Genomic DNA, 18,534 nt, shown 5'->3' with positions numbered 1-18,534 from the left:
GGGCTGGGTCCCCGGCAAGCACGGCTCCTGTGCCGTAACTCCCTGGGAACCGGCCAACTTTGGGGGGGGGCAGAGTGTGGTACCCCCTCTGCCTGAGCGGTGGGCGGAAAGCATCCGCCTCCGACGTAGGAACACCAGCATGGCGAGCCAGGGCCGCTCTGCACCGCAGCATACAGCCCCCTCCCCAGCACGGCTGCAGCCCCCCCTCCCCTGGGGATGCTCCGGCGGATGCGGGGTGCTGGGGCAGTTTGTGGAGAAGGGGGGCAAGAGCAGAGCTGCTTGGGGGGGGGTTTGTGTCCCGCGTGGGAGCTCACCGGCACCTTGGCCCTGTGTGTGGGGCTGCGCAGCTGTAGGCTGCCGGGGGGAGATGGGTTAAAGGGGTCTCGCTGCTCTGCCCCTTCCCAAAACCGCTTGGCCATGGTGTGGGGGGGCAGGTCCCTGGGCTGGGCGGGGGACGTGCTGCTTTCCTGCACGGTGAGAGGCTGTGGGAGCCGGACGGGGGGAGAAGCCATGCCTCTCCTCGGCTGCCAGACCACGGGCTGCGCCGCGGTCACCGCTGAGCCCTGCGGACCCTCGCCTTGCCGGCCGTGGGCAGTGCCAGGCGCAGGATGATGGTGCGTAGGGCGGTATCGCCTGGCCCCCTCCCTCCACAGGGCTTTAATTATTTACTGACTTTGGTTTTTCTCCCCTACCTCGAGTTCTTGGCTTCTGCTCTTGCCTGGACGCCCTGAAACCGAGAGCCAGCACCCTGGGGTGCCACCAGTGGAGAGTAGCTGGCTGGGGGGGACACACACACGATGATGATGACAGAACCTGCTTGGGGTCACCTCCGTGACAGGGAGCGGGGACCTTCCCGGGGACAGAGCCAGCCTGATGTGCAGCCTGGGCCCATCCCTGCCCGGGGAAGAGGGGGGCCAAGGAGCTCTGATCCCCACCACCCCCTGGGGAATCCTGCCCATGTCCTGGCTGTGTGGGGCTGGGGCCAGCGGGGAATCCTGCCCATGTCCTGGCTGTGTGGGGCTGGGGCCAGCGGGGAATCCTGCCCATGTCCTGGCTGTGTGGGGCTGGGGCCAGCGGGGAATCCTGCCCATGTCCTGGCTGTGTGGGGCTGGGGCCAGCGGGGAATCCTGCCCATGTCCTGGCTGTGTGGGGCTGGGGCCAGCGGGGAATCCTGCCCATGTCCTGGCTGTGTGGGGCTGGGGCCAGCGGGGAATCCTGCCCATGTCCTGGCTGTGTGGGGCTGGGGCCAGCCCCCCGCCACGCTCTCCTCCGCAGCCCCCAGCGCTGCAGGGAGGAGGCGTTTCGTGCCTAATGGCCTTTGATGGATCTTCCTTCCAGGAACTCGCTGCAGAGAGCTTTTATTCTTTCTTTTTTTTTTTTTCCCCTTTCTGTCTGAGCTCCTGTAAACACAGCCTTGTGCTGGGGGCATGGGGGGTGCAAGCGGGGCTGGGGGTGGCTCTCAGCTGGGGGGGGTGGGACACAGACACACAGCTACACAGAGAGCTGGGGGGGCTTTTGGGGCCCTCTTCCTCCCCTGGCACCCCGCTTTCCTCATCTCTCTTTCACGTGGCCCTGGGCGTGCGGTGGGGGTCTGAGCATCTTTTCCCCGTGGGGCCACGGTGTCCTGGACCCCTTCCCTCGATTGGGGGGGGAGGATGCAACACTGAGCATCTTCCCCCCACCCTACGCAGCTGGGGTGCCCCACTTCCCTCTCTCCGGGGGGGCTGCACCCATAGGTGGGGTGGTTTGGGGGGGCTGCCTCTTCCCTGCACCCTCTCCCATCTGCTCCCTGTCCCTCGGCCACCAGCGAGCATGCAGGACCTGGCAGTGGGGTCCGTGTCGTGTGTGTGTCCCCCCCCCCGCCCCTCCGTGGGTCGCCACGCGTGGGCTGGGCGGTGGCCCGGGGATGCTGCAGCCTCTGACATCAGCTGCGCTGCGCCAATGGGCGCCCGCTGGGGCGGGGTGGGGCGGCCCCGGTGGGGACCGGGATGCTCCGGGACCGGAGCCGGGGGTTGGGGGGGGGGGGGGTCCCGCTGCGGGAGGGCCCGGTGCCCCCCACCGCCTCCATGCAGGGGATGGGGAGCCTGCGGCTGGGGAGCCGCGCGGTGATGTACACGGCGGAGACCCTGCCCAAGGGCAAGAACCGAGTGATGGGGGTGAGTTGGGGGGGGGGGGGGTGGCACCCCTTGGAAAAATCCCCAAATCCCCCCTCCCCGCCCCATTCCCGGAGGTTTCTGCCTCTCCCGCTGATTCCCCGGAGGATGCTGTGGTCCCAGAGCGGCTCGGGGGAACGGGGGTACCCCCATTCCCAGCGCGGTGGGGGGGTGGGGGGGTGTGTGGGGGGGTGAGTTGGCCCCACTCTCACCCTACCCCATCCCATAGACCATCCAGATCATGACCGGCTTCATGCACATCGGCTTCGGGATCGTCCTGACGACGCTCACCAACGTCTACACCTCCGTCTTCGTCATCGGCGAGATCCCCTTCTTGGGCGGCGTGTCTGTGCGTGGCGGGGGGTCCCAGAGGGATGCCCACCGGGGAGGGACACCCCCCAGGGAGGGACACCCCCCGGGGTCCCAGGGACTGGGGACAGGGGGTTCTGGTTCAAGCAGCTGTAAAACTCAAGGACTAACAAAGCACGAGGGGGGATCACCGTGCCCCCGAGAGCCGTGGGGCCGTGCCCGTGGGCAGCTCGTTAATGCAGGGTGGGTGTTTAGTGCCCGGTGGCTGCGGGGGTTTGGGGGGGCTCGGGGTGACCTGGGTGGAAGCTGACCATCCCGCTCTCTCCCGGTGCAGTTCATCATCTCAGGCTGCCTCTCCATCGGGGCGGAGAAGAGCCCCACGGAGTGCGCGGTGAGTGTCCCCCGGGATCCCCACCGCTGCCCCGTTCGCTGGAGGAGGGGGGCGGGTGGGTGGGAGCCGCACGACCCCGGGTGAAACCCATGGGGGCAAAGCCACGTTTGATGCTTGCGCCAGGGTTATTTCTGGAAACGAGCAATGGGAAGGAAGGAAGAAAAAGAAACCCCCGAAGGCAGCCTGAGCCGTTACCCACAGCCGGTCCCCCAGGGCTCGGCCGGGCAGCGCCGTAGAGCCGGGGCGGTGGGTGTCCCCGTGGGCTTTGGGGTCCGATGTCTGCCCCAAAGCCGTCCCCGCAGCCTCTCCGCGCCCGTAGGTGAAGGGCAGCCAGACCATGAACGTCATCAGCGCCATCTTCGCTCTGCTGGGCATCGTCGCCTTCATCGTAGACCTCAACCTGAACGGGCTCTACCGCTCCGGCTTCGACTATTACAGCTACCTCGTCCTGGTAAGCGGGGGCACGGCTGACACCCCCCCCAGCTGCCACTTGCGCAGCACCAGTGCCCGGGGCTGGCTGAGCCTGCCCGGATAGGGCTAAGCTGTTTGGGAGTCTCCCCTGTCCCCTTCTCCATCCCTCCCGGGGGCTGTCGTGCCTCCCCCCTGGATGCTGCCTGAGCCCTTCCTCGGAGGGGGGGGGACTTTGCCAGGCTCCTCCATGGCGTTCAGCCCGGTCGCTATTGGGGAGCGGAGAGCCCATGGCCGGCGGCACCCCAACGGCGGGACCGTCTGCCGGCACGGTGCCGTGCGCCTGACCTATTTTAGGCTGATACCTCGGGAGATGACTCACGCCCTGGAAGCGCCCGTTTCTCTCCGCAAGCCGTAAAAGCGGTGAGACGGAGGGCTCCAAGCGAGACCTTGGCGCCCGCAGAGCCAGAGCTGCAGCGCTTAGGATCAGTGGGATATGAAGGAGGGGAGCCCCAAAATCCTTGCCCCAAAATGTGGGGTGGGGTCCACCCTGTGGGTTTCCTCCTCCTGGGTGCTGCTGATGGGGTTTTCCCCATCCTGGAGCTCGCAGGGAACGGGATTTCCATCGTGCTGCTCATCTTTACCATCCTGGAATTCTGCATCGCCGTGGCCACTGCTAATTTCTGGTGCCGGGCCACCCGCCTCAGCTCCAACGAGGTAGGGCAGGGGGGCGAAGGGCAGCGGGGCCGAACCCCGGCCGGACCCCCAGCACCGTGTCCCCCCCCCTGCTCTCCCCCCAGGCCATGCTGATCGTGCCCAGCGCCACGCGGGTGGACCTGGCAGCGCCGCCGGCCGACCTGCCCCAGCCGCCCAGCTACACCGAGGTGATCTACGACCCCAAAGAGCAGCCCAGCTAGGAGCGGAGCCGGGACCGGGCTGGCTCCCAGGAGCAGCATCCGACCCCTGCCTGCATGACAGACCTCCTCCCGCCGCCGCCGGTGCCTCCCCCTCCCCGGGAAAGCATGTCACCCCCATCTCCGGCGAGCACCCCGGCACCTCTGCCTCGCTGCACCGGTCGCTGCTCCAGGCATGGGTGGGCGTGGGAGGTGGAGGAGATGCCGGAGACCCACCGCCCCGTGGGGGTCTGCGGGTGCCGGGGGGGGCCACCCCGCTGTGCCCCCCGCAGAAGCAGCAGCTCTTGGGTTTCTTTGCAGCTGGCCGCCCCCGAAGTCTAGCGAGGCGCTGGCCCCGAGGACGTCGGTGCAGGGTCCTGCCTCCATGCTCCCGAAACTGTCCCCAGCTGGCTCCCCGCATCCAGGGCCACGGCATCTTCCTCCCGCTGCGCTGCAGGCTGGGACATGCTGGTACCCCCTCCCCAAAGCCAGCAAGCACCCCGAATTTGCCCCCTCCCTGCCCATCTCCTCCCCTGTGCTACGTCTCGAAGAAGGGCTCTTCGCCCGCTGGCTGCTTTGGAGAAGGGGCTTCTCCGGGGGGGCACATCTTGGGGCTTCACGGGGTGTTTCTGCCTGTAAATACCCGGTTGGTTGCTGGGGTTCATTCACGTCGGGGTTCAGGACCTCCCTGAGGTCTGGTGGCCATGTAGCACGTCGCTTATAGAGACCCCGACGCATGCCGGGAGCCACGCAGGTAGCCGGACCATCTACCTCGGCTCGTACCCCGTTGGCTTTATTTTATCTTTGAAATAAACGCTCCGGCCGGGTCTGCGTCTCCTTTTTGGGGATTTCTCAGCGCCGGAGCTGCAAATCCCCCCTGCAGAGCCGCTGTCAGGCAAGGGGGCTCATCCCACCTGGCTTCAGGGGTCTCCCATGGCCATCACCCTCATCTGGTCCCGTTGGAGGCGGCGAGGCGCCACGGTCCCCCCCATACCTGCTTCCCCCGCCACCCTAAATCCCCCGTCCCCCCTTATATACACAGCAGCACGGCTCGCTATATTTAGCGCTGCTGGAGCAGCTGGTCAGCCAACGGCGATGACGGTGACGGCAGCAGCTCCGGGTTCTTACACCAGCCGAAGAGCTGCCCCCGGGGCTGGGGCCGCTCCTTGGGGTGACGCGGGGACACCGGTGCCACACGCTCCCTGTTCCCACAAGGCTGCGAAGGTGGTTGGGCGATCCGGTGGGATGGGAACGGAGCTGAGGGATCTGACGAGCGCTCCTGAACCTCACCCGTGCTGCAGTCCCTCAAAAATGACTCATTTTGGGGGGCAGGAATTGAGACCAAAGGGCTCTTGGTCCATTTTTAACCAGCGGAGAGGTTTGTCGGCTCCTGACGGGCTCGTTACTGATGTCCATCCTTAAGCACCCTGCAGCGGTGGGGATGCCGGAGAACCTATGGAGGAGCAAGGGTGGTGACGAGCATCTGGCACGGCATGCCGGCGGAGGCAGGTTATTTTAAGGAGCAGCCCGAGCTCATGGAAAGCTTGGGATGGAGGTGAGGAAGGAGAGCCCGGCGCTGATTTTCAGAGGGGTGGGTGCACCCCGGTGAGCTGTCGGTGCTCTGAGAGGGGGTCCTCTGTCTGCGCTCGCTCCCTGGGGCACTCCCCGCACTGGTTGGGGACAGCGTCTGCCCCCAAACCTCACCTCCAGCCCCAGAGCAGGAGTAGGGAGCGCCTGTTTGAACCACCTCTTTAGTTTTGGGTCGAGTTAAACGTTTTCTTTCTTGTTTCCATAGCCCACCACCCCTCCCTGACAATGCTCACACTGCTCAGCCAAAACCTCATGGATTATTCACTCGCTGTCAGTTATTTCTGTTCCCGGCTCTGAAAAAATAATGAGCCGGTTCGGCAGAAAAAGCCCCAGAGATTGGGGGAGCGGGATGAACAGGCTGTCTCTGCTCGCCTCGCGTTCACGGCCCATTACGGCTCCGGTTCCTCACCTGTGGCTCCGGAGCCTCCCATCCCTCCTCTCCCACGGCAGCCGGGGAGGTTCTCCAGCCCTGGGTGGGGGGGGACCGCTGCGAAGCCCTGCCGCCCCCCGCAACCAGGCTGGTGGGTCCCTCGGTCTTTGCCCAGCACGGTGGTCCCCTCCTTGCTCATCCTCCCACCAGCATCGGGTTCTTTTTTCCCCGGAGCATCCCACCGCCACGTGCCGAGCTGCTGCTGGGTCGGGGCCAGCCTCTCGCTGTCGCTGCCGACGGCAAAATGCCCCTTCCCGTGAAATCGGGCATTAGCACGGCGATAACCCAGAGCCCCTCAATCTTTAAACCCAGGCTCTCCCTCCCCGGTCAAGGTTTTCCGCTGCTTCGTTGCGTTTAGGTGCAGCTTTCTCTGGAAATGCAGGAATAGGTGTTTTAAGGCTCTAAGGAAACGCGTTGCTTTTCTAGATATGTGGACTTCTACGCGTCTGCAGCCCCTGAAACCTCCTGGGGAGGAGCGGGTACCTCTCAGGGCTGGGGACAGCGGGTGGCAGGGACCAAAGAGGGTCTGGGGACCCGGTGGGGTGATGGGGAGGGACCTGCTCGGAGCCACACCATGCTGGGAAGCCGGGAAGGTGGCAGCATCCAATGGGCCATAAAAAGGGTCCCATGCCGGCAGCCGTGTACCCCGAGGGACGGCACGGTGAGTGCCGGGGGGAGATGCCGTGCGCCCCGGTGCCGCCTCTCTGCCGTGACGGGGAGGGTGGCGGAGGGCTGGGGTGGGGAGACCTCCGGGGAGTGCTCCATGCCCGGTGGCCTCTGGCAGCGTCTCCGGGCTGGGAGAGGCAGAGGAAGCCCCTGGTTCATGCCGGGCTCACACTCGGCGTCTTGGAGCAACTTTTGTTTATGGCATCTGCCGCAGCCGCGACCATCCCCGAGGCGGAGGTGGGGAGCACAGGACGAGCCCCTCTTGCCCGGCGTCACCAGCATTGCTTGGAAAACTCTGGCTCTCTTCCCATCCAGGAGCCATGAATGTTCCCTGGGGAGATCCCCCCGCCGGACCCCCGCACCGGGCGCAGGGCTGACCTCCCGTGCGTACCTGGTCCCTGCCCCGCGGCGCTGGGGGATGCTCCCCTGCCTGCTCCTGGGGGTGGGCACGGGCCGAAGGACCACGGGGCTTCTCTCGACAGCCCCCCTTGGAGGGAGGGGGCCCCTGGGGAGATGCGGGGGACAAGGCGTGGGGTGGCAGAGGAAAGGGCAGCTCCGTGCTGGGCAGCGATCTTGGGGGCACGTGAAATGCCGGGGATTTGGGGGAGTGGGGCTGCTCCCCTGGGTAAAGCTGGGGAGCGTCTGCACCCCGAACATCAGGTCTGGGTCCTGCATCTCGGAAGGATGCTGGAGCCCCGGAGGGGATCTGGGAAAGGGCAAGGAGGATGCCCGGGGGGGCTGAGCGGGCGAGGGGTCTTCAGGATGGAGAAGATGGCTGGACAGGAGGGCTGGGAGAGCGTGGGGTGGTTCTCGGTCTTCGTGTGATGTGTAGCAGCAAGCCGGCGGTGGGCTGAGCCGGGCTGCAGGAGGGGTCTCTGACTCCCCCCAACGAGGGAAATGGGGAGACGTGGAGCTGGAAATGGGGGGACGCAATCTGCGGGGCGATGCGTCGGTGCCGTGCATGGGGAACGGTGCAGCTGGGCCAGCCACGTCTGCTCTCCCTTGCAGTGCCTGGCATGCCGCAGCAGCGCTGGGGACGGTGCCTGGAGACCCTTTTGTCACCTTCCCCCCCTACACCCCCCCGGGGGACTCCGGGGCCGTGCGGGGGGCCGGCTGCTGCAGGCTGCTGTCGGTCACCCCCCCCCCAAAGGGGAGCTGGGCGTGCTGGGGGTAAGGACAAGCACCCACATGCCCGTGCCCCCGTCCCGGGGCTGCGGCCGCTGCCTGGCGTCCTCTGCTCCCCAGGGCATCCAGGTCCTCCTGGGCATCCTCCACCTGGGTTGTGGGGGGTCCTTGGTGCTGACCACCAGGTCCTGGTACTTCATCCGGGGAGGATTCCCAGAGGAAACATCCCACCACGGCTATTCCCACCAGCGCTGGAGCATTCACCTCGACCAGCTCTACGCTACGAAAAGGGTAAGGACCACCCCAGCAGGCAGCGATGCTCCCCCAGGCTCCCTCCTCTGCCTCCTCCTGGCTCCAGATTTCCTAAGCCGGGATGGATACCTCGGTGTTTAACACCCTCGGAGGAGGTTCCCTCCGTGGGTTTTTGGGATGCAGAGCGGAGACAACACAGAATGCGGTCCTGGGGTTACAGACCAGCGTGTTTGTCTGCAGTGAAAATATAAGGGTTGGCATCATCACCGCCCAGGGACTGCTATGCCTCCCAGGGAACGCGGCAGGGATAAAAGCCAGCTGCTTTTTTTTAAAAAAAAAAAAACCTGAAACCTGTCCCAGAAAATGTGGCTTTCTCATTCTGGAACCAGTATCATAACAGCCCTGTGAGAACCAGAAACATTTGGAGGCAAAGCAAAATGTTGACTTTTGGTATTTTTATGGGGATATAAAGTTTTTCACAGGAAGCAGCAGCTTTCTGTGAAAAGCATTTCTCCGTCGCAATCTATTTTCTTTGGAAAAAAGCAGGGCTTTTTGGGTTGGAAAAGGACTTTTGGTTCCACCAGGCTCATAAACTTGTCCTGTGCTGGTGGGAAGGGATGCCGGGGAGGCTCTCGCTGACCCCCCACCCCACCCTGAGCCTGAGCACCCAGCCAGGCTTCCCCCATCCGTCCCGTGACATCCTAAGGGCCACCGGACCCTTGTAGTGAAGCCACCGACGTGGGTGTCCCCAGCCGTCACACCAGGTGTGTTTGCGCTCCTCCAGCCGTGCCGAAAGCCACGCTCGTGGGGCAGACGTCTCGCCCGGCACCAGCACTCAGCCCGTGCGTGAGCGGCTCCTGGAGATTTAAAAGGAAGAATAAACAGTGAAGAAAAGATTTCCAGCTGTCAGGAGAGCAAAACTCGACCTAAAAAAACCCCCTAAAATCCGAGGAACGCGTTGTATATATCAGCAAAGCCAGAAATTCCTGCAAATAAAGGGCTGGAAGGCTCCACCGACCAGGCTTGCCACTTCCCCACATCTGCTCAGCCAGACGCATAAAAACTTCACCTCCTCTGGCATCTGTTTCCAAAATAAATCTTAACATCCTACCTTGGGCTCCTGCCATCCCCAGCTGGACCTGGCTTTATTTAGAAAGGGAAAAGCGCTTTCTCCACGGATACCTCGCTCGAAAAGGGGTTTTGCTCAGCCGCTTCCCCAAGCCCGGCTGCCGGGCCGAGGGCAGTCACGGCTGTTTCTGGCTGAAAGGCTGAAACTTCAGGAATGCTTTAGGAATCTGAAAAGGCGGATTTGGGGGGAAATCCACCGTAGCAGGCGGTTTTGGCCGGGAACACAAGTCGTTGCTTATGCTGGAGGACACCCTGCCTGTATAAAGGCTAAAGAGGGGATCCCAGCATTTCCACGGGTGCTAAAGTGTTCCTTACCCCTCGGGTGCTGCCAGGGCTGGAACAAGATCCCAGCCAGCGCGGGACTCGTTAGCACTGGGGTGTTGAGAGAGGCTCTCCCTCCGGAGAGACACGCTGACGGAGTTACCGGGAGAAATTAAAGGCTAAGAGGCATCGGGAGCGCGATGAACAGGCGTGGTTGAATCTCATCCATCTCCGTGTTTTTCCTGGAAAGCCGTGCCGCCACTTGCAGCCCTTTACAAGGCCAAGCGCTCGTTCCCCCGCCGGGGCTGCGGGATGGAGGAATGCCATCAGCAGCTCCTCCCCAGCACGCAGGGGCTTCGAGTGCCCGGCGCTCTCAGCACCAGCTTTTCTCCGCCTGACGTTTTTCGCCGTGGGATGAGGGATGCAGGTGGGCTGCGGTGCCCGGCGAGTCCCCTGCCCTCTCCTCCGGCTACCGGCCCGGAGGCAGCGTGAGCCCGTCCAGGCGCCGGGGCGGAGATGCGAGTCGCTCGCTGCTCGTCGCTGGCTGGGTCTGTTCCTGCCAGCTCTTTTCCGAGACCTGATTTAGGGTGGTTTGGTGGAATTCCTCCCCAGCTATCGGCAAATCTTCTGGGGCCAGTGCTCAGCCATGCTCTGGGTTTACCAGCTAAACAACTCCTGCTGCTGTGCCAAAAATCATCCGTTTCCCCGGTGCATGGGAGCACAGGGAGGGCACAGACTGACTGCGCTCCCTCTCGTTAACCATCGGACAAGGAGCTCGGGAAATGGTCAGGCTGTAAGGACCCAAAACGGGACAGGGGAGAGCTGAGACCCCGCAGCCCCAGCTGGGCTGCTGAGCCTCGCCTGGCGTCCCGCTCCCTCCTCTGCAGCACCGTCCTGCTCCCGGGCTCATGGCCATCGCCCCAGTCAGCCGCTGGTCAGTCCCCTGGTTTCCAGCCCGCGCAGCAGGGATGCAGAGAAAACCTTTGGAAAAATCCCCAGAGAAACATAAGATCTGCGGGAATACGTGGCCAGAGAGCTTCGCTCCGGTGGCTCTGCAAACTCAAGAGCCGAGGCCGTGCTGCCAGTGCCTCCACTCTGCCGGGAGACACCAAGCCGTGGCTGTTTTCCACAACCTACAGCCTGCGCCCAGGTTTGGTACCACCCATGCCCTGGTTTCCCCCAGGGCAGCCCGGGATTGGGGGGGGGCTGCTGCTGCTCACCCCTCGCTGGGGATTGTGCCCCACTGCTGGCCCCAGCTCTGGAAGCCTCTGCTGAGCTCTGGAAGTGGTGCGCCTCTAAATCAAGCATCTCAGCTCCCTCTAGGGCCAAAGGAAAGGAAAAGGCACTTCCAAAAGTTCCTCCACCTGCTCCTAAAATCCTCAGCTGGAACCGGGCAGTGGAGGGTCCCGACCCTCCCTGGGTCTGCGGTGGGAGGCTCGGGCAGAGACAGGGTTGCGGGACCCTTCACGCTGGGGATGCCCGTGGCCGCCAATGCGGTGTGAAGCCAGCCCTGGCTGCCTGCGGCCAAGCTCAGAAACGCCAGAGCCCTGTGCCTAAATATTCCTGTTCCACCAAGAAATAGTTTGGGTAAAGCCTCGGGCAGCGGTCAGACATTCGCAGCCTCCAAGAGAGGAAAAAGCCCAAGCGGGGTCCCAGAGCCATGTCTCCCTGCACCCTCCCGCTCGCTCCCTGAACCAGACCAGACCGTGCTCGATCTCATGGGTGGAAGTCGAGTCAAACCACATCCCGTTTGTCCCTTGTTCCCTTCTCTGGCACAGCGAGGGATGTTTTTTTCCCTTCTGCAGTCCCAGAGCCAGAGCTCTCTGCAGTGCCCAGCACTGGGGACTTTACTGAGCACGGATGAGGATGAGAGGGGACAGGACCCCCACCCAGCATCCTACCCCACACCCGGCGAACATCCAGAAAACCCGGGGGGTCCTTGCAGGCTGGAGTGAAGGACCCCGGCCCTCCCGGCAAGCAGATGGGGACGTTGGCCACGAAGGAAATAGCTGTTTTCTGGCAGACCTGGAGACCGGTGGCCGGCGGAGGGAGGAAGGGGCCTCCGAGCTTGCCCCTCGGGAGCTCCTCGCCATGTGCGGTGGCTCCGTTCCCAGGCTGAGCTCTCATTTCCTATCGGAAACAACCGCATCTCCTTTCCCTTTGGCTCCCGCCGGGCCCGTGCCGGAGCCATCCGGCACCACACGCCGTGCTGCTGCACCCCCCGCCTCGGCTCGCTCCTGCGGGTGGGCTGTCCTCACAGGGGACAGACCCACAAGATCAAGGCGCTCGTGAAGGAAGAAGAACCCTAAAGAAAATCAAAGGGCAATAAAGAATTTTCCTTGGGACCTTTATGGACTAACAGGGTTTATAATGTTTGTGCCATGTCCTGTTTCACTCCTTTTTTTTCCTGTAAGGGAAACTGCTAGGGCTGGCTGTCTTGTAGTAGCCCTGGGGGCAGCCACATGAATCTCCGAGCACCTCGTTAGGACCCTGCCAGGGCTGGCACACGGCTAATTGCGGAGATGATGCCGGAGCAAAGCATCCGCAACTGGGGATGGAGAGGACTTGCCCAAGGCTGGGCAGGGGGTTCTCCTCCTTGGAACATCCCAAGGGTCAAGCGTCCAATCCCTTCCCCAGGCTGCAGCGAAGCGCTCGGAGGGGGTCCCCACCTTGGGCTTGCAAAGCCCCTTTCCCTGCCTCCCTCTCCCTCCACCTCATGCGTGCAGGCGCATGCAGGCGGGGTTTTTGCCAGCCTCTCTCCCCTCCGTTGGCAAAGCCGCCTCGTTGAGCAAGAGGGGCCCGATGAGATTTCCATGAACAAACTTCCTGCAGGGAGCAAAGGGCAGCGGGACCACGTCCCTGCCCGACCACCACTTCCCAGGGAGGTTCGGACAGCCAAGGGACCGCTAACAGCAGCCGTGGGGAGGAGGAGGAGGGCAAGCCCAGGCTGAAGGAGGTACCTGGGTGGGGGGCGAGGTGTGGGGTGCAGGATGGGGTGTGGAACATCCTTGAAAGAGGATGTCAGTGCTTCTTGTGTCACCGCTCACGTGGATATCTCCCATGAACGGGTCCCTGGGCAGCGTGGGAGCCAGCCTGGTCCTTCAGCTTCCCCACCTGCCCCGGCTCCTCAGCCCCGCTCTGCCCGCCGGCGATGGCAGCCACCACGGTGACCGACTCTGGGGGCGTGAGGATCATCACGGAGGTCATCCCGGCCACAGACCCCCGAGCGGCCCAGCTGGCCTCCGGCTCCAGGCCGTCCGCGCCCGCGGTGTCGTCATTTCAAGTCAGAGGCTTCAGAAGGGCTCAGCCCAAGGCGCTGGGGGTGAGACGTGGCATCGCGGGGGGACGGGACACCTCGGGGGCAAAGCGGGGACTGAGTATCCCCAGGGACTGTCCTGCTTGAGGTCCTCCTTGGCTGGGGCAGAGGTGACATTCGGGACCGGCTCCCTTTGCCGGCTCATGCCGCTGCGCCAAGTGCCGGCACACCCAGCTGTCCCGAGTCCCTTCTCGGCACCGCAGGGTGCAGCCAGGGCACGGTGCGACAGTGGGATGGGGTGGGACGTGGCTAACAGCAACAGCGATACCCATCCTTTGCCGGTGCTGGCAGACAGGCAGCGCTTTGGGCCAAGAGTAACCAGGGGGATCCCTCTCCCCCGTCCTTCCCCAGACCATCCACATCTTCACCGGGATCATCCACATCTGCTTCGGGATCATCCTGACGGTGTCGGAATACAGGACCCCTTCCCTCCCTGTGGCCAGCGGGGTCCTCTTCTGGCTTGGGCTCCTGGTAAGCAGGGACATGCCTGGCCTTCACCTCCTTGCTGCCCAAAAAGGACGGGGGGATCTCAGTGGATCGGGGACCAGATCTCTTGTCACCAGGGCCTCCTCTTACACCCACATCTTCTGGCTGTCCCCTCTGGGGATGGACAGTGCGTGCGTGCAGCCCCAAACACCGATCTGCAGCCAGAGGGGTGCCGGGACATGCAGGATGGGTGACGGGGAGGGGTGCCTTGCTGCTGATGCCCTCTTTCCTCTGTTTTCTGAGCAGCTCCTGGTCTCAGGCTCTCTGCTGGTGGAAAGTGAAAAAAGAGATAACATCTTGCTGGTAAGAGGGTCCCCTGCGGCCAGGCTGGGAGGGACAAAGCATCCTCCCGTTGCTTCTGCGGCTTCTGCCCCTTCCAGCGGCTGGCGGGACCCCTCCGCAGCCTGGATTCAGCCCGCAGGGTCTGCAGCGAGGCACCTAAGGCCTGTCTCACCCTCGGGATATGCCCAGCTCTCTCCCCGTTGACTGGAGGGTGGGTAATCCTTCACGCTTCAGGGCCTCCATGAGATGCTTGGGGCCTGGTGGAGTCACTCTCGGATGACAGAGAGAGAAGGTGTCACCGAGGGCGGATGCCCTGGGTGGCTTTTCCAGGAATATATTTGACCCGAGTTGAATAATCCAGCTTGGAGGCGACCCTGCTCAGACCCCTCAAACAGAAAGCCCCAAGCGGCCTCTCCCTCGGCTCTGCAGCACCTCACAGGGGTCTCTGGCAGGGTGGGCGTCGTGCTGTCACCCGCACAGCTCCCGGCAGGAGCAGAAGGGACGGAGCTGCTGACGGCTGATGCAAAGTGACCCACACAGGTGAAGACCTGCTGCATCATCAACATGGGGGTCATCCTGAGCACGCTGGTGGCCACCCTTGTCCACACCACGGCCATCACTCACAACATCCCCGGCTGCGAGACCAACGTGCCGTACCAGCTGAAAGCCGAGTGGTGCTTCAATGCTGAGAACAAGGTAGAGCCTCTCGATCCTGTTCGGGTGGCGGGGCTGAGCCTCTCGCCGCACAGGAGAGCGGGATGAAGGGCGCTGCCAGTGAGCGGGACCCGCTGGGCCCTTCCACTCTCCTCCTCGCAGATCCTGAGCAACGGGCTGGATTCCATGTTCGTCATCTTCTGCCTCCTGGAGTTCTGCACGGCGGTGGCGGCCCTGGCCTTCGGCTACGATGCCATCAAGCAGCACAACTACACGCGCATGGTGAGGGGCAGCACGCGTCGCAGCCCGGAGCCCTGGGGAGACCTGGGGTGCCAGCTCCGGTGTTTCGGCAGGAGCAGGGTGGTGTCACCCACCCCCTTCTTTCCTCTGAGGGGCTGCCCCGGGCTGGTGGCCCACGGGGGTCTCTTTGCATGACCCCAAAAGCGGGATTTCCCCCTTTCTCCTCTCCCAGGCGCTGTAGCCGTGGCCTAGCGCACAGCCGTCCGCTGGTAAGAACTACTGCACATCCCAGCACCGCTGCAGCTGAGGTGCTGGAGCCCAGGGGGGCCTCACGGTGGAGGTGGCTGGAGCCTGAGACCCCACGGTGCCCCCGCTCCGGCCCCGGGCCCGGCCCCGGGGAGGAGGCCGCTCCCCTCTGCGGGTTTGGCCCCCAATAAAGGCCTCTACCCCCAGCCCAGACCACGCGTCTCTCCGGGGCTCGCCCAGGGGGCGGGAGGGCCTCGCCGGGCCACGGCACCGGGTGAGATTGGGGCGGGGGGGGGTGTGGAGAGCACCGGGCACAGGCCGCAGCGACGACGAGATGATGGGCACCGGTACGCGTTTGCCCGGCACAAACATGGCAGCCTCCGCCCGGCGCCGTCGGGGAGGCGGGAGGTGTTGCCCGACACTAAAATGGCGCTCGGGGGCTTGGCGTCGTCGATCTTCCGCTCTGAGCATGCGCGCGGTGGTGGCGCGGCGCCTCTCTGACGTCATCTCACGGCGCTGTCGGGGAAGGGGCCGCGTGGAAAATGGAGGGGGAGTGCGGGGCGGCCCCGGCCCCGGGCCCTGAGGAGCCCGGTGGGGCGACCCCGGCCCCGGCTCCGGCCCGGCGGCGGCGGCAAGCCGCCAAGAAGCGAAAGGAAGTGGTGGCAGCGATCCCGCGGGGCAGGCCCAAGTCGGGGCGGGTGTGGAAGGACCCCGGCAAGAAGAGGTGGACGCGGGGGGGGGGTGTAGGCCTTTGGGGGGGTCTCCAGGGTCGGGCGAGGGCACTTTGGGGGGGCCTCTGGTGGAGGCAGGGCTGTTTGGGGGGTTCTTGAGCTGGGAGGAGGCTCTGCGGGTGCTTTGGGGGGAGACGGGGGGGACACGGGGCTGTTTTAGGGGTGGGTTGACCTGGGAGGGACGTGGGGCGGGCAGGGCTGCTTTCATGGGGCCACGGGGGAGGTTCGTAGGGGGACTCCGGAGCGATCTATAGAGTTTAGGGGGGACGGGGAGAGGACAAGGCTGCGCTGGGGGAGTCCTTAGCTGGGGGGAAGGTTTGGAGGGGATGTCCAGGGGCTGAGGCTGCTGTGGGAGGCTCTGAGCTGGGGGAGTTTCACAAAGTTCTGGCCCGAGAAGTTTCCAGAGAGGACCCGGAGCGGATAAGGCTGCGTAGGGTTTCTGTGAGCCGCCGGGAGCTCAGCTCTGCCTCCTCCAGCTGCTGACACGGTCCATCTGCCTGCTCAGGTTCTCACACATGATCCAGGACAAGGCCCTTCGCACCTCCTGGGCGCGGAAGATGAAGGAGCGGCAGGAGAGGAAACTCGTCCGGGACCTGGCGCGGCAGCTGCAGGAGGGGAAGCAGAGAGAGCGAGAGGTAACGGGGCTCAGGAGCTGGGCCTCGGGCTCAGGACCCCGCAGGCAGCATCACCCAGCCCCTCCGTGCCCGCCACCTCCATGGGGCAGCGACCGTGCTTGTGGCACCGCTCCCTTTGCCAGGGCGAGCTCGGGGCCGCCTTGCAGAGTCAGGCCTCGATCAGAGACTTTCCACCTCTCTCCATACACAGCCCCGTGTCTCTGCCCGCATCCTGGGCTTTGGGGCCGTGGCATTACTGCGGCAGAGCCTTGCGGGGTGCCTGCCTTGCAGCGAGCACAAACCCAAACCCCACCGGCTGCCCTTCTCGTGGGCAGCCGGGATGGTGAATTCCCTGTCGTCCTGCCAAATCCAGGCTGTGACGGTCACGTGCTGCAAGTCACTGACTCGAAATCAACTCGCTCGGTCAGTTCAAGCCTCGTGCCGGGGGAAAAAGCGCTGCTGGCTTGGCTTTGTGCAGCAGATTTCATGCTTGGGCAGGTGTTGCTCATGTTGCTGTAGCTGTGCAGCTCCCTGACCGGTGTCTCCCTCAGCCACGGGTCGACGCTGGTTTGGGTTTAAGTCCGGAGGGAGGGACCTGCAGGGAACGTTTTGGTGCTGCTTCCGCAGGAGAAGAAGCGGCGGCGGGAGGAGAACCTGAAGCGGCGCCTGGAGAACGAGCGGAAGGCAGAGATCGTCCAAGTGGTGAGTCGTGGCCCAGCTCGGAGCTGGGGACATCACGGTGGCCTGGCAGACCCGGTGGCCTCCAGACCCCGGGCACTGGGCTCCGGTTTGCTCCATTTCCTCTCCCTGCCTCCTTCTTTGAAAGATGCTGTGAGCAGCACTGGGAGGACTGGGGAAATCCAACCAAATCCAGCTGCACCAAGAGGGTGTCTCCTGTGCCAAGCAGGGAGCCGGTGTCCTGCAGGGTGGGGTGGGGGGCACAGCTTCTCTTTCAAGCTTGAGAAAACCAGGGAGGGGCTCAGCCTGGGGATCGCTGGCACACGGGGCAATAGAGCAAGAGAAACTTGGCACCGATGGGATCCAAGCACACTGGGCTTTCATATGGGGAAGTCAGGGTTTTTCCGTCTGGAAGAGACCTTGGAGCTCGGGGTGGGTGTGGTGAAGATCTGCACAGCCGCGCGGTGGTGGTGAGGATGGGGTTATTGCCTGTTCCCTCCGACACAAGAGCTGGGGCAACTTGGAGACATTCCCAGGGAGGAGTTTTAGGATAAATCTGATAGGGAGCTGGACAGCTTCCTGTACAGACTTTGGTCATTGCTTCGGCAGTGGGAGGAAGATCCCATCCCGCAGCGCCGTGTGGAGGAGCCTGGCTCTGGCTGGGGCTGTGCCGGCCGTGCCGCAGGGATGGGAGGCTGGGACCCCTGCCATGCCCGTGTTGCCTGGCTCCCCCCGGCGCAGTCTCTGTGCCTGAAAGCCCCCTCTTCCCCCCACTCCCATCCAGATCCGGAACCCGCTGAAGCTCAAGCGGGCGAAGAAGAAGCAGCTGCGGCGGGTGGAGAAGCGGGACACGCTGGCCCTGCTCCAGAAGACACCTGTGCGGCGCAAAGCAGCCACGGATTGAGATGGGGGACGGGGCACCGTCACGCCCAGCCCGAGCAGACAGGGTTTCTACGGGTCCTGCTCCTCTCCAGGGGTGTTTCCTTGGCTTGGCAGGCAGGAGTCGCTGCCTGGGCCCTCGGTGTTGGACAGACAGTGGGACAGAGCTGGGGCGGGTTGCACAGCACCATGACCCGCGGGAACCAGCTGCTGCATCCCCCCTGCCCTGGGAAGTCCGGGGTGTTGCTGACAGCCGGGGATTGGAAAGAGAACTGCTTCACCTGCCCAAATCTGCTTTTTCTTTATAAAAATGAATAGCAACTGACCCAGACTTGCCTCCAACGTCTCGGTGGGGCTGGTGGCTCCAGCTCAGGGCCTTCCCTCTGCTGAGGCAGATCTTCCTGGGGTCACAGCACCGTGGCCCCTTGCTCGCTGAGTCTCCCGTTCCTCGAAGAGAGGTCTCGTCCGCCTGGGAATGAGCCCTGGAGCCTGTCATGAAGGGAGGGGGCATGTCTCTGCTGCGCTGCGGAGGTGGGAGGGGGGTGCATGGTGCAGCGCAGCCTCCCATCACTCTTCTCCGGGGGTGCTGGGGGGGCAGCACCGCTGCAGGGTGGGTTTGGAGGGAGCCTGGAAGGAAGGGGCTTGGGGTGAAAAACCCATGCAGCTCTTCACCTTCCTGTTTTTTCTTGCTCTATGAATGCACCTTTCTGCATTCCTGTTGAGGGCTGTGTCTTCAGCCTCCTGTGAGCCAGACCAGCGGGGTGCTGGGGGGGGCCAAGGGTGTCACTGGGTGGGCAAACAT

The 18,534-nt window shown here is 64.0% G+C and overlaps 3 protein-coding genes across 3 annotated transcripts; all 3 read left to right on the top strand.

Moving 5' to 3' along the window:
- Positions 1-2,066: 2,066 nt before the first annotated feature.
- Positions 2,067-4,496, top strand: LOC132318558 (membrane-spanning 4-domains subfamily A member 12-like). Its single transcript, XM_059826150.1, has 7 exons — positions 2,067-2,156; positions 2,383-2,502; positions 2,797-2,853; positions 3,173-3,304; positions 3,865-3,978; positions 4,062-4,145; positions 4,476-4,496. Exons 1-7 carry the CDS (start codon positions 2,067-2,069, stop codon positions 4,494-4,496), a joined length of 618 nt encoding a protein of 205 aa, XP_059682133.1.
- Positions 4,497-12,757: 8,261 nt separating this feature from the next.
- LOC132318528 (membrane-spanning 4-domains subfamily A member 15-like) lies at positions 12,758-14,825 on the top strand. Its single transcript, XM_059826094.1, has 6 exons — positions 12,758-12,928; positions 13,274-13,393; positions 13,652-13,711; positions 14,231-14,386; positions 14,507-14,626; positions 14,817-14,825. Exons 1-6 carry the CDS (start codon positions 12,758-12,760, stop codon positions 14,823-14,825), a joined length of 636 nt encoding a protein of 211 aa, XP_059682077.1.
- Positions 14,826-15,372: 547 nt separating this feature from the next.
- On the top strand, positions 15,373-18,061 carry CCDC86 (coiled-coil domain containing 86). Its single transcript, XM_059826093.1, has 4 exons — positions 15,373-15,554; positions 16,067-16,196; positions 16,803-16,877; positions 17,638-18,061. The coding sequence occupies exons 1-4, from the start codon at positions 15,373-15,375 to the stop codon at positions 17,755-17,757; spliced, it is 507 nt and encodes a 168-aa protein (XP_059682076.1). The 3' UTR covers positions 17,758-18,061.
- Positions 18,062-18,534: the final 473 nt, after the last annotated feature.

Source organism: Gavia stellata, chromosome 17 (genome assembly GCF_030936135.1).
Source record: "Gavia stellata isolate bGavSte3 chromosome 17, bGavSte3.hap2, whole genome shotgun sequence".
Classification (NCBI taxonomy): domain Eukaryota; kingdom Metazoa; phylum Chordata; class Aves; order Gaviiformes; family Gaviidae; genus Gavia; species Gavia stellata.
The sequence above is the reverse complement of the archived record's forward strand: the minus strand, read 5'-3'. Positions and strand labels throughout refer to the sequence as shown.

Excerpts from the sequence above, each read along its gene's own strand:
- LOC132318558 (XM_059826150.1), top strand. The coding sequence starts at position 2,067 with ATGCAGGGGATGGGGAGCCTGCGGCTGGGGAGCCGCGCGGTGATGTAC. Across the intron at positions 2,854-3,172 it reads AGAGCCCCACGGAGTGCGCG|GTGAAGGGCAGCCAGACCAT; the intron begins GTGAGTGTCCCC and ends CCGCGCCCGTAG. Across the intron at positions 4,146-4,475 it reads AGCCGCCCAGCTACACCGAG|CTGGCCGCCCCCGAAGTCTA; the intron begins GTGATCTACGAC and ends GTTTCTTTGCAG.
- LOC132318528 (XM_059826094.1), top strand. The coding sequence starts at position 12,758 with ATGGCAGCCACCACGGTGACCGACTCTGGGGGCGTGAGGATCATCACG. Across the intron at positions 13,394-13,651 it reads TCTTCTGGCTTGGGCTCCTG|CAGCTCCTGGTCTCAGGCTC; the intron begins GTAAGCAGGGAC and ends CTGTTTTCTGAG. Across the intron at positions 14,387-14,506 it reads GCTTCAATGCTGAGAACAAG|ATCCTGAGCAACGGGCTGGA; the intron begins GTAGAGCCTCTC and ends TCCTCCTCGCAG.
- CCDC86 (XM_059826093.1), top strand. The coding sequence starts at position 15,373 with ATGGAGGGGGAGTGCGGGGCGGCCCCGGCCCCGGGCCCTGAGGAGCCC. Across the intron at positions 15,555-16,066 it reads AAGGACCCCGGCAAGAAGAG|GTTCTCACACATGATCCAGG; the intron begins GTGGACGCGGGG and ends CTGCCTGCTCAG. Across the intron at positions 16,878-17,637 it reads AGGCAGAGATCGTCCAAGTG|ATCCGGAACCCGCTGAAGCT; the intron begins GTGAGTCGTGGC and ends ACTCCCATCCAG.